The sequence below is a fragment of the Vulpes vulpes genome, chromosome 13, assembly GCF_048418805.1.
Source record: "Vulpes vulpes isolate BD-2025 chromosome 13, VulVul3, whole genome shotgun sequence".
NCBI lineage: Eukaryota > Metazoa > Chordata > Mammalia > Carnivora > Canidae > Vulpes > Vulpes vulpes.
The window spans coordinates 127,165,372-127,179,129 of NC_132792.1; the positions used below are offsets into that span (position 1 = coordinate 127,165,372).

At 36.5% G+C, this 13,758-nt stretch overlaps 1 protein-coding gene across 4 annotated transcripts in view; it reads right to left on the reverse strand.

Annotated features, from left to right (window-relative positions):
- Nucleotides 1-362: 362 nt before the first annotated feature.
- Nucleotides 363-13,758, reverse strand: part of EXO1 (exonuclease 1) — a 31,010-nt gene continuing 17,614 nt past the window's right edge. Inside the window, exons 11-16 of one of the 4 annotated variants that reach the window (XR_011996326.1) lie at nt 13,021-13,267; nt 8,765-9,323; nt 6,845-6,946; nt 4,359-4,552; nt 1,230-1,466; nt 363-961 (exon numbers count right to left, since the gene is read on the reverse strand). Coding sequence is in view for 3 of the 4 variants with exons in the window: in XM_072732884.1 (XP_072588985.1) it covers nt 1,325-1,466; nt 4,359-4,552; nt 6,845-6,946; nt 8,765-9,323; nt 13,021-13,267 (1,244 nt within the window). In the remaining variant the exon portion in view is untranslated. Of the gene's footprint in view, nt 1,467-4,358; nt 4,553-6,844; nt 6,947-8,764; nt 9,324-13,020; nt 13,268-13,758 lie in introns of all 4 variants that reach the window. The other 3 variants (XM_072732885.1, XM_072732884.1, XM_072732886.1) reach the window with 3 other exon arrangements.

The following is a 13,758-nucleotide window of genomic DNA, read 5'->3' on the forward strand; positions in this document are numbered from 1 at the left end:
CCCTCCTCCTGTACTGCTTTTGAAAGTTTTCAGCCAGTTCCATTTTCAGACTCTGCTCGAGGCCCTGGCTTTGGAGGAAGCTGCAAGTCTCCATTTACTGAGCTCATCTAAACGTCTGCTTCCTGTTGGCTTCTACCACTACAGAATTGATCATTTCTTTGCTAAATCACTTACCACTTATCCATCTGTTTCCTTGCCTGATGTCTCTTCCTCTGCTAACCTTTATGGATTTATACTGTTTTACTCCTTTTCTGTCATTTAAGTGGTATTTTAAGTGGGTGAGGAGATAAACATTTGTAGACAATGTCTGAGTCACATTCTTAATTTGTTCTATAACAGGAAACATTCATAGAAAGCTCAAATTTACTTGTGTTCTTTGGGTCCTTTTCAGATTGGTTTTTATTTCAACATTTTAATGCTGTTTCTTACAACTTACGTTTTTTGTTTCATTCTCTTTATCCAAGAGTCCTCTACTATCTTATTTAAAGATTAAAATACTCTGGATCCCTCTACTTTATCCTCTGTATCTCAGGTAACACCTTTGTCTCCTGCCAGATCCATCCTTCCTTTCCTTCCCCTCCCCCCTCTGCTCTCTTCTCCCTCCCCATATTCACTTGCATGGCTGGTTCTCTTTCCAGGTGCCTGTCTATGTCTTTGCGGAGTGTACACATCATAGACTCTTTAGTATCTTACAATCACACCTATAGCTCTAGTTAGGGGATTTTCAAGTCCATACTTTAAAAAGACATAGTAGGGAAAACAGGCTATTTTGAAGTTTAAGAATATTAACAACATAAGTAGTTCTTTCCACAGGAGGCTAAAAGCAGTTTTCCTTCACTGTCAATCCGTAGCCCAAGCAAATCCTTCAAGGAGAACAGAACACTGTCCCACCACATGTTCAATGATCTTTAATCTTTCCAGCCACCCGGCCCATGCCAGCAACTTTATTTTCAAATCAATCCTGAAAGAGACAGGAAAGGCAAGGGGTAAAATTTAAAACTTGGAGAAATATAGTGATTCCCTCCAGGATAAACTGACTACAGAATTGTGGCTTTTCATTTATCATCCTTATACTTGACAACATGACAGAAACCTTTAGAGTAGATTTTAATAAATTCTAGAGGACTTGCCCCAAAATATCAAAACTTCCAAAAACTGTCAAAGATAAAATGATTTCTCTACTTAGCTTCTTATGAAAATATAAAAAGCTGAACAAAAGAAATAATTACATAGTTAATATGTGAAATATACTCTATTTGCATTCCCTAACAGCACTTCAAATTGATTATTTTCTTGCAGGCAATAGCCTCCCAGCTGCTGCCATTTATTGGAATATTGCTCTCTGAACATGTATGCATTCAGGTTTGTTAAATATATCCTCTTCTGCTTCCGGAGTTAGTTGGATGTTATCTTTGACTGGTGACAGGGGATCTGGCTTCTTACAAGAAGGAAGCTTTTCAGAATCTCTGCAAAATATAATAAAAAGAATTGGTGTTTTTAGGGAATTATTATTATTAGAGAATATTATCATTAGAGGCAAAAGAGAGGTATAGGAAGAAGATAAGACCTTTCAATTTGTCTTTATTTATTTATTTATTTATTTATTTATTTATTTATTTATTTATTGTCTTAATTTAATACATGACACCTTCAGGTTCTCCTCTGAGTGTCCCAATAAAATTTGAGTTTTCCTCAGCTCCCTTTTGTGCTTCCTAAATCACCTTTCGAGGCAGGTGCAAGGCCACTATTAAATATGTGCTAGCTAAGGCAGAATAATTCCAATAAAGAAACTTTAGTTCCTTTGCTCTTAGCACCCTCCTCAAGTCTGACTAAGAATCAAGCCAAGTGAGGGATGAATAAGGTTTAAGTCCTTTTATTCCCCCTTCCTCCCAACTGTTTTTTTTTTGGCTAGAAGGGAGTTCTAAGTCTATAAAAATTATCCTATTATGAAGATAACACAGGTAATCCTAGCTCCTGTCAACAAAAATCCAAGAAAGTCTAATTTTCTAAAAGGCATTTAGGAATATTTTTGCATCCTCAATTTCTCTTCAGTTAGCAGTTCTCAAAGTATGGTCCAAGGGTCCCTAAAAATTCCCAAGACCCTTTCAGGCTGCTTACAAGATTAAAACTATTTCATAATAATGTTTAGACTTTATCTGCCTTTTCCACTGGGCTAACATTTGTACTAATGATCCAAAAGCAAAATGGAATAAAAACTACTGGCGACTCAGCATGAATCAGGACACTAGCCTGAAACTGCATGAGAAATACTAGCAGCACTTGTACTTCTCTAGCTCCATGTATTTGAAGTTAAAAAGAAAAGAAAAAAAGTCAGTCTCACTTAAGAATGTTCTTGATGAATAAAAATCATTAATTTTAATTAAATCTCAACCCTTTCAATTTCTTAGTACTCTATGAAAAACTGGGAAACACACCATGAGGCCCTTCTGTGGGTACTGAAGCATGATGGTTATCGCAAGTAAAAAAAAAGCATGTCTGACACCATGGTTACTCAAATTTAGGTATTTGGCAAAGGGCTTCTCTAAAATGAACAAAGAGGGCCTGTTGTTACCCCCAAGGGAACAATTAACAGTATTTGTTGCCAATGATAAAATTCAAGTCAAAGTTAGAATTTTGGGAAACCTTTATCTACCATTTGATAGCTTCCCAATACCTAAAGACTGTTGTGCTAAGACTGTGATGTCTTTATATTGTATAATGAAATGTGTCAACTTTTGGAAGATAAACACAACTCAATAAACCAACATTTTCTAAATGACCAATGCACACATGAAGAAAAGATGCACTGAAGGTGTACTAAGGACCAAGACCGGAACACAACCCAGAATAGAAGTCTGTTGACTTGGTTTCATATCCAATATTACAACCAACTATGAAGAAACCATCACTTGTTGAATTTTGGTATGACATCAAAGTAGAAAATTTACAGCTGAATAAAAAGTCTATTAAACTATACATTTCCCAACCACAAATATGTGCAGACCCAGATTTTCTTTCTATACTTCAACCAAAACAACCTATCATCAGATCAAACACAGAAGCAGACCGAAGAATCCAGCTTAGCCCTATTAAACAACAGTTAAGATTTGCAAAAATGTTAAAAAAAAAAAAAAGACACTTTTCACTTTTTTTTTGTTTTGTTTTGGAAAGGTTATTTTTTTTTTGTAATAATACACTACTGATTTTAATATGGGTTTGCCAGTTATTTAAAAATAAATATTTGAAAATGTCCATTTAAAATTCTAAGACAGTTAAATCAACTGTTTGAGAACTGCTGCTATATGGTTTAATCCCAGACCTTACACAACACAAAATAAAAATAACCATCCAGCACTCGCTTATTTATACAGTGTTTCCACTCATACCATCTAATCTGACAGTGACATTTCTATTAGGTAAGGTTTAATCCCATCACCCATGTAACTTTCCGTTTCTCTATTCTTAAGCACATTTGCTTTATTGAGAAGAACAGGAGAATAAATCAATCATAAATACTTATAAATACAAGTACTTATAAATATACATATAAGTATTTATAAGTACTTATAAATATAATACTTATAAATAATTATAAATCATAGCTACTCTGAGACTAACTTTGCAGTCTAACAGAAGGAAGTCCTGTGGCTCAAACAAGGTAGGTATATAGAGGTCAGCTCTTTTAAAACAGTATTTGCCTCATGCATTAGAAATCTGACACATTCATCACCCGCAAGTGGTGATTCTCCCCATTTCAGATGTGATCATTAAGAGAAACAAACTGCTTTAAATCAAGAAATATGAGACAGCATTACCTTCCCACCCCTATGTTTAAGATAACTATTTTCATTACAATCCGAAGCTGTAAAAGGAATGAAGCCAAAACAACACTTAGACCAGAAAAAGTCACTTGCTTAACAGACCCCAAAGCCAGACCAAGAACTGAGGATTTTTAGGTTGTCATCTTTTCATTAAATGAAGGTATAGACGTTGAAGTTAAGTATACTTAAAAAGAGTCAGCTAAAGAGAATAAAGGAAAGTAATTCTCAGGGTAAGAGAAAACAAAACTGACTCCTATGAAAACAGAAAGAATTGGGAAAAAGTGAAAGAAATTACAAAAAAAAAATTTACCCTATCATTTTTTTTTTTAAAGATTTTATTTGAGACAGAGAGTGAGAGAGAGAGCACAAGTGTCAGGGAGGGGAGAGGAAGAAGCAGGCTATCCAATGAGGAGGGAGTCTGGCGTGAGGCTCGTGCCTAGGACCCCAGGATTCTGACCTAAGCCAAAGGCAGATGCTTCACTGACTGAGCCACCCAGGACCCAATTTATCCTTAGAGCAAGTAACAAGGAAACTCACTTTTTAAATCCAAAGTTCTTCCACAGCTCATTGATTTTTATCTGTAATCCTGGCCTGTTCTCAGCATCATGATGGTTTCTCTTCTGGATGCTTGATGGCTTCTTGCTGAGCCCACTGGCTCGGGCAGGCACTAGAGGCTTGATCTTGGTTGTAGAAAGACTGTCCACAGAACTAGATTTATACAGCCCAGGAACCTGCAGAGTAAACGCCCCTTTTAACACTGTTCAAGTAATGACCTTTAGCTAATTTCAAACTATTCTCTGCACATTAAGATAGAAGAGTAACCAATAGGCAACATGTAAAAATGTTTTTCTTCAACCTAATATGTTTTGATTCTACTTAATAACACATCTTGGATAGTTTCCTTTTCACATGCAGATAATTTTGTTTTGAAGAGGTTGTTATTCAAACAGATCTCTACTGACAGCTTTTTCTATCCAAGGGCTAATTTTTATCCTGTGGGGAATATGGAGACATCAATGTTTTGTTGTTGTCATTAGGATAGTAAGAGTGAGGTACATAAAACAAGCCTTTCAAACTGACAAAGTTGATAGAGGAGGTATAAAGAATCGGAACGCCTGCACGTGAAAGATGGAATCTTGACTCAGGGTGTTGGTGAGAGGAAAGAGAGAGCGAGAAAGAAGGCAAAGAAAGAAACGTTAGAATTTGGTTAAGTACAGATGTGTGGTTGCTTTCCTTTACCCTCTGCAGAAGGATTGAGCTGGCAGTTATAAAGAAAAGAGACCCTAAGATTTTGAAACTAAATGACAAAGAGACTCTTTATGTAGTAGATGAAAATAAAAAATGTTCAAGAAGAACTGGTTTGAGATTTAACAACAACAAACAAGGTAAGTTTCATTGTAGATATTAAAGGTGGATATTGGGGAGCAAGGAGGAAGGTCCATCTGGGGAATTTTCACCAAAACAGATGTGACAGTTAAAACCCTGACAAAAACTCTTTAGAGTAATAATAATAATAGTAATAATAATAATAATAATAATAAAGAGACAACAGTTTAATGTCTAGGCATAACTTCTTTTGGGTAAGTACTTTCTACATCTCCAGTCCCATCACTGCAAATAATTTGGTATCTTTCTAGACTTTTTTCTATGATTATGTAAACATACAGTGTGCATGAATATTTTGAGTACTTAAGCAAAAATATGATGCCATACATACTGCTTCATGTTCTTCCTTTTTACTCAAAAGTAATATGGACACCCTTCCAAGGCAGTGTATGTCTGAAAAAAGCCTTTAGCACTCAAAGATTTTAAAAACAGTCTTATATTTATATATTCTACATTTATATCTTTAATATATTTAGGATTTATATTTATATAGTGTGAGATGGGGATCTTTTTTCAAATGGATTTGCAGACCATTTACTGAAATTTTAAAAAGGTTTTATGCTATTAGAAAAACAAAGTGTTCATTATGGAAAAACATGAGAAAACAAAGAAGAAAAATTCACCTGTACTCCCACCACCCAAGAACTAAAATCAATTATGTATTTAATAACTCCCTTATTTTTAGATATTTAGGCTATTTGCAATTTTCTACTATTGTAACTACTATAACCAATATAAGATAAGTATTCATGTACTTAAATTCTCATTATTTCCTTAGACTCAAGTTCTAGAATGCACTTACTGAGTTGAATTATTTAAACTCATTCAAATTGCTTTCCTGAAAAGGCAGAGCAATTTATATACAATTAATGTGTGATTATCTTCTCACTATACACTCATAAAGATGAGTACAATTAAAAATATTTTTTGAAAATCTGAGGTAAGAAATTCTATTTCATTATTTTAATTTGCATTATTTGACTACTAATGAGGTAAATATGCTTTTATATATTAATCAACCATTTGTAGTTTTTCTTTTGTATTGTTTATGTCTCTTGTGCATTTCTGAGAAATAATATATATATAAAATATGCTTTCACTTGTGAGCTTTTACTATGCAAAGAAATACTTATATATTTTAATTTAAAAAATACCCTAGCTTATGAGGTATATGGTTTCTAGAAGGTCTTTTGGCAACATATATCAAAGCTTTAAATTGTTATGTGCCTTTGGACCAGTAATACCACTCCATGGAGTTCATCTCTATGAAGCAATCAAGAATGGCCACAAATACCTATCCGCACGATCTTGATTACAGTACTGTCTGCTACAGCAAAATATGTTTAGGGTAAATGACAAACATAATGGAATTAGCTAAACTCACACAACTGCATTCTGTTCAGTCATTTTAAGTAATGCTGTAGAAGCACATAGAAAAAAGATCTTTCTATTTCAAGAGAAGATAAGGGTTTCACAACTTCACCACCTATAACCAGGCATGACCCTAATAGGATTGAAAGTAGATATTTTTTCTATAAATAAAAATTTAGGCATTTTAATTTTTAATTTTGTTGATATTTCTCAGTTTCTGGTAATAAACATACAGTGCTTTGAAAGTAAAAAAAAATTTGTTTTACCTTGTTTCTTAGAAGTGTGTCTTTTTTCAAAAACTGAGATAAATGCGGTTTGGATTTTGGATTACCTAGATCATCAAATGACTTCATATTGCAGTCAGAGTCCTAGATTCCCCCAGATTAAAAAAAAAAATAGATTTTTACTGTGAATTTTTTATGATAATCCATATTCATCACAACATTAAACAAGTAAAACAAGAAAATCAGTATAAATAAAAATGTAATTTCTCAGAAAAGTATACAACATGGAGTAAGATGAAAAGAAAATGAATAAACTACGCCTGTGGCAAGAGATACAAAAAATGGTGATGCAGAAGTCAGAAATGCGGAAAAGTTCAGTCAGCACAGGAAGGCTTCTCGACAGCACAGGGCTAAAAGCTTATGAAATCAGAGGAAGAGGTATGCTGGAAAAAGGAAAAAGAACAGCCTGAAGGAGCTCATCAGACCTGAGAGTATTCTCCAGCATAGGAGGTGATGTGTTTTTTTTCTGCAAGCTGTTGACCACAGAGTAACTGTGGTGGCACCCACATGGGGTCAAGAGCAAATGTAGCGTGAACCACCACATGAAAATGATGGTTTTAAAATAGGGGCACTTACATTAAGAGAAACAGGGGGTTCAGGACCAGTATGGATGAATCGAAGCCAAAGCAGGCGAAAGGAAAAAGAAAAGCCTGAGTCTCAAAGGTAGCCCTGGGGTTGGCTTGGCATACTCTTCAAAACTTAAATACCACACGGGACATATTTTGGATTCAATATATTAACTGATTTCAGCTTTCTCCAAATGAAACCAATTTGTTCTCACATTTTAAGTTAGCTTTTTTCCCTTCAGTTTGAGTCCAATACAACTCAAGTTTCTCTTGGAAACCCGAATAAAATATTTTCCTTTTTGATAAATACAAGCTATCCAGATTTATTATTTACTCTTCAATGTTTAGGATAATCAAAGTTCTGCCACACAGTACTGTGGCTATCACTGTTCTTACAACTTGGTAATCAAGAGTTGGTGAAGATAAAACAAAGTATGTTACACTGGTAAGTCTGAGGTGACTCAGATGTGTAGGAAGCCAGTAGACCAGCATGTCATTTTAAAATAGAAGGTCACTGGGAGCTTATGGGCAGCACTTATCTGAAGCAGTGATTTAGGTCAGACTAGAAGGTATTTCATAAATAAGGAAAACAATGGTTAGGATGCTTTTATTGACTTAAAACAGAGTCACAAAGTCACATGTATTACTACTTTGTTTTGTTAGAAAGGGAAATCAGCAAGATTAAGAAGAGTAACTGAAAACATATTTCTAAGTACTAAAGCTTAAGATGAACACCAGCAAATTCCTAAGGCCATTTCTTTATAAGGTCTCTCTCTCTCTCTTTTTTTTAAGATTTTATTTATTTATTCATGAGAGACAGAGAGAGAGAGAGAGAGCGCGGCGGAGACACAGGCAGAGGGAGAAGCAGGCTCCATGCAGGGAGCCCAATGTGGGACTCAATCCCGGGACCCCAGGATCACGCCCTGAGCCGAAGGCAGATGCTCGACCGCTGAGCCAGGAACACCTGGGCAGTCCCTCTTAAAAGGTTTTAATGTTATCTCAATTCAAGAGTATATTAAGGAATTAGATACTCAATTTATTACAATGTATATCATTCTGCTTAGGTCTTTTCTTAACTGTGCACAACTTGAGATAGCTATTCATGGAGCACACACTGACTCCAGAAATACAATTAAGTAAAACATACACAAAAATGAAACATACAGAGAAGTCCTTAAGATGAAAAGAATGTGAACTTTCTACACAGTAAGATCTAGAATAAAAAATTAAGACAGCCAATTATTTCCAAAATGTAGGCAGGATTTCTCCAATTATCTAACACCCTATTTTCTCTTACATATGGATTTGAAAACAAAGGCTTCATAACATAACTTACCTCTGAATCCGAATCCTTACTAGAAGGCTGGGAAAGTTTTGATGCATTTAAACTGTGTGGTGATAATGCTGTGCTTTCCTGAGACTGTGGAGACCAAGCTGCAAGCCGTGAGGGAGGTGCTTCATCACCTGACTCATCGCTCCTTGACTGGGACACACTGGACACCTCCCTCTGGTCAGGCAGGGTGGTGGGAGGATCAGTCCTCCTGCGGAACTGCTGCAATGCTGCGCTGGGAGAGGGGCTTGAAGTTCGTGAAAAATCTCCAAGACTTCCGGACCAGCTAAAACAATTTCTGAGTGTTCCCAGAGTGGGTGGTGAAATGGTCCTGGTGAACTTGCTGGTCTCAGAAGATAGAGACTCGTCAGCCACCACAGCTGCCTCGTCCGCAACTGGATCACCTGAATTAGGTGCTACGTCCGTACCAGCTGGCTTCGTGCCATCAACACAATCTGATTCACTTAGACTGCTTTCTTTCTCTGTGACAGCACTTTCATCTAGGGTCTCACTGCTTGCTTTCACGGATACACAGTCGGCAGAATCCAGAGAACTGCAAAAAAACCTAACAGGAAAAACAGCAGAAGGAATATATACATATTTTAGAGTTTCCTCACAAAGGTGATAAGACTCAGAAAATGAAAAATGTTCTCGATTTTTCAAGCAAAATCCTATAAATATCATAATTTCATAAAGACAAAACAGATCTTGAAAGCTTAAATTTTGGTTGTATCAACATTTACACATTTAAAAATTTATTTACACAATGAATTTGTAGATAGGATTTCCTAAAAGCAGTCAGTCTCTACATACATGTACTTGGAATATCCAATGCATATTTTATCTACACCTAATCAGGACATAGGCCTTCTTCCCTCTAACCTTTATTTAATAAATTCCCAGACAGACTAGAAGCTCCCTGAGAACAGATACTATCCATGCTGTCAGGTCCTCCACAGCCCCTACACTAATGGCTAAAAGTCAGATACTTGAAGAGTTACGGAGGTATGCAACAGAAGGGACAATTTACAGCTACTGTCTCTTATTCAGTAAAAGGAAAATAAGCAAAATTAGATCGTACTCTTTATCTTAGCTTATTTCCTAGTAGCATATTATCTGGGAACTTGTACTGGTATATACCCTACTGGCTTTTAAAATAAATACCCTATTAACTTTTATGTGATTTGAAATATTGAGGTTATGACTTTCACATCAATAAATTCTGTATTGATAAGAGGTATTACTGACAGTGTGGCAGCTTTAAAAAATCACTTATAAACACTCTAATACAAAAGAAAGATCAGTATCATTGTGGAGAAGATGTACTCAGAGTTTTTTGGTTAAAAAGGAAATTCTCAGATAGATCAGATAAATATGAAGCCTAAAGAGAATTTACTTCCTCAATAAGCATTAGTACGAATCCAAGATAATAAAGAGAATATGTACTACATGCTGGAGAGTAAAAATCCCCTCTCTCCTTTATCAAATCCCACAGTGAAGTGTGGGTACAAGCCAGGAAGGAAGCAGTCCATGGGAGGAAAGGTCTTCACTAAGCACAAAACAGCAGCTCCTAGATTTGTCCATATAATTCATTTTTATATAAGTAAGAACCCCTATGATATCCAATAGTCCAAAGAGAAGTTATAGTGACAGTGCCCAAGATTATAAAATTAATCAACTAGAGAGTAGAATTAAAAACCAGAACCCCTCCCAGAAATATTTATATTTCTAGGTCTCAAAAGATGTACTGGCAGGTCTCTAGGATAAGTATCTATGTAATAAAGAAGAGTTAAAACAGACTTCCATAAAAGCAGACAAGATGGAGACAACCTTTGGCATATTACCTCCTGTTGCATTACATTAATGTAGTGAGTGGAATATTATATTAACTATAAATCATATTACAGTGAAGTGATAATAAATTCTTGCATATATATTAGTGACTGGACACTGTGTCAGGTGCTTGATATACTTCTGCTAGTCTCAAACAACAGCCTCCAGTATCTGACCATCCATATTTTATAAAGAAATAGGCTCAGGGAAATTCAGTGGTGTGTGGAAGATCCCTCCGCTAATTCAATGACACAGTGAGAATTCACATTCAGGCCAATGAGACCATGTGCTCCTTTCAATCCACCATGCTAATGAGGCCTAGGAACCTCTGTGTCACCAGTACAAAGCAAACCATCCCAGGAAAGTTGTTTAACCTCTCAGAGCCTCAATGTCTTAACCCAAAATAGAGAAAATAACATCAACTCGAATATCTCATAATTTTGCTGTGAGGACTAAAAGTATATTCAACAACTTTGAAAATTAAGAAAACTAATTTAAATAATATCCAGATGTTGCGATGCTATGCCACCCAGGTCAGAAAATTTTACATCAAAGACAGTTATTTCACAGGAAACTGATGGAGAAAAAAAAAAATTCATTTCTCCAAGATCTCTTAATAATTTATTAGTAATACATCTACCTAAACCACAGAAAGCGGGTATGTGAAGCTTTGGACAGGTATCTCATTAAGCTTGTGCAGTGACCAGGCCAGTTGTGTGGACGTGTGCAAATATGGCCCTCATCAGTTGTCCTCAGTGAAGAGCTGGACATCAAGTGACAGAAAAGGGAAATTTTATTTTCATCCACATGGAAAAATGAAATGCACGTTCCAAGAGTTCCTGCAAGTGAGGAAAGCCAACTTTCTAGAGAGAGCCTTCTTCATTGTTTGTAACCTCCTTTTTCATCATTTCACTGGGAGTAAGCATGTTGAACGAGAGTGAGCAGTACATGCAGAATCAGAATGAGCGTTTCAATCTTTCTGTTCCTTTTAGAATACACTGTTCACAGCACGCTTGGAATGGTCTATCAAAAGCAGGAATCAAATCATACTCTTCTCCTGACTAAAACCCTCCAAATATCTTCTATCACCTCTAAAGACTAGAAGCTCCTTTGCCTGGCTTACAAATCTTCCACGAACTGGCCCTCTGCCTACTTCTGTCAGCATCCTTTTGCAGACTTATGTTTTGGCAGGAATAGTGATAGGAGTGGCTGACAGCAATAGTTGCCCCCATGCTCCAAGCCTCGGCCCACAGGGAAGATAGAGGCTCCATTCTTTGTAATGATATTTGAGATCTATTCCTTCCCTCTGACCCTTTCCAACCACCCTCTTTAATGCCCGGGAGCACCTCAGGCATACACTTGTCCCTGTACTTACCACACTGTACAGATTTTCTTTATGGACCTGTTTTTGCAACTACACTACAAGCTTCTCAACAAATACCATGCCTCTCATTTCGTAACTCAATGCTTAATATAGTATTATGTTCTCAATTAATATTAGAACTCTACAGTCATCTGTATTTATTTTTAAAATAGTTTATTAATTTGAGTAGAGAGAGTGACAGAGACTATGAGTGAGGAGAGGGGCAGAGGGAGAAGGAGAAGCAGGCTCTCCACTGAGCAGGGAGCCCAATTTGGGGCTCCGATCCAGAACCCTAGGATCATGACCTGAGCCGAAGGCAGACCCTTAACCGATTGAGCCACCCAAGCATCCCCAGTCACCTGTATTTAAGTGTATTTCAAAACTACTCTGATGTGATGCCTCGGTGGCTCCATTGATTGACCATCCGACTTTGGATTTCAGCTCAGGTCATGATCTCAGGCTCTGCACTCACTGAAGAGTCTGCTTGAGATTCTCGCCCCTTCTGTCCCTCTCTCTGTTCATATTCTCTAAAATAAATAAATCTTAAAAAAAAAAAAAAAAAAACCAACAACCCTGGGATCCCTGGGTGGCTCAGCAGTTTAGTGCCTGCCTTTGGCCCAGGGCATGATCCTGGAGTCCCGGGATTGAGTCCTGCGTCAGGCTCCCAGCATGGAGCCTGCTTCTCCTTCTGCCTGTGTCTCTGCCTCTCTCATGAATAAATAAAATTAAAAAAACAAACAAACAAACAAAAAACAAACCTACTCTTGCGAAATTATTTTTAGCTCTGAAAAAAAGCAGTAGAAACAATGAAGGGACCCTCCAAAACAACAGAATTTCTCTAATGCAAAATATAGATCTACAATTCTTATTTTGCTTTAGTATGAAGAGACGTTTAAGAGAACAGATGTGCGTTTACGTTGGGACTCTGCCAACATGATACATGTGGTACGTGAAGCCAGGCTCCACACCGACCCCCTAGAGTCAACGTTTACTGAAGACAACTGGAATAAGTACCAATGTAGCAGCTGACACAGCAGACACACAATATCATGCAGAAGAACTGTACCTGCTTCTGGTCCCTGGGACAACAACCGCACCACTCTCTTCATTTTTCCTCTGTAAAAATGCTGCAAATTTATTTCTTGTTGTAGGTGCTGTGCTTCCATTTTTTCTAACAGTGTTTCCATCTACCAGGTCAGATGTGAGCATTTCAGAAGAGTTCAAAGATTTAGGACCTTCACAATTATTTTTCTTGGTCTTCTTTGTAAATGAAAGGGAATACTGACTCAATAGGTCATCTTCTGACAGCTCTTCTAAATAAAAACAAAATGATCTATAAATCTTTGTTCCATGTGGAAACTTGGGTCTTAACGTTACAGTCTACATCTCACTATTCTAAGGATGAAGTCTTATTTCTTTAACATTGCATCACAAGAAGAGAGATACAAGGATGACTCAAAAGAAAAAAAAATTCCCTTAGCTGTGTTTTAGTTTCACAAATTAGTTAAGATTTTAACATCAATTATTTGTATGATTTTATGTGAAATTACGGAAACCAAAATTTCAGGATACAATCAATTCCATAAGATAGTTATTGTACTGAAGGCTTGATTTTGAATGAAAACAAAAAAAAAGGCACTTTACATGTCAATGTACGATTTCCTGTTTGATTTTTAAAATGTTCTAATAAAACCAGCAGCCATTTATACATACCACCTATACATTACGGCCCTGGAAGTACATGTGACTGTCATATAGTAAAGTGAACTGCACTCCAGTTCTGATCCTCATTGCCCAGCTAGAG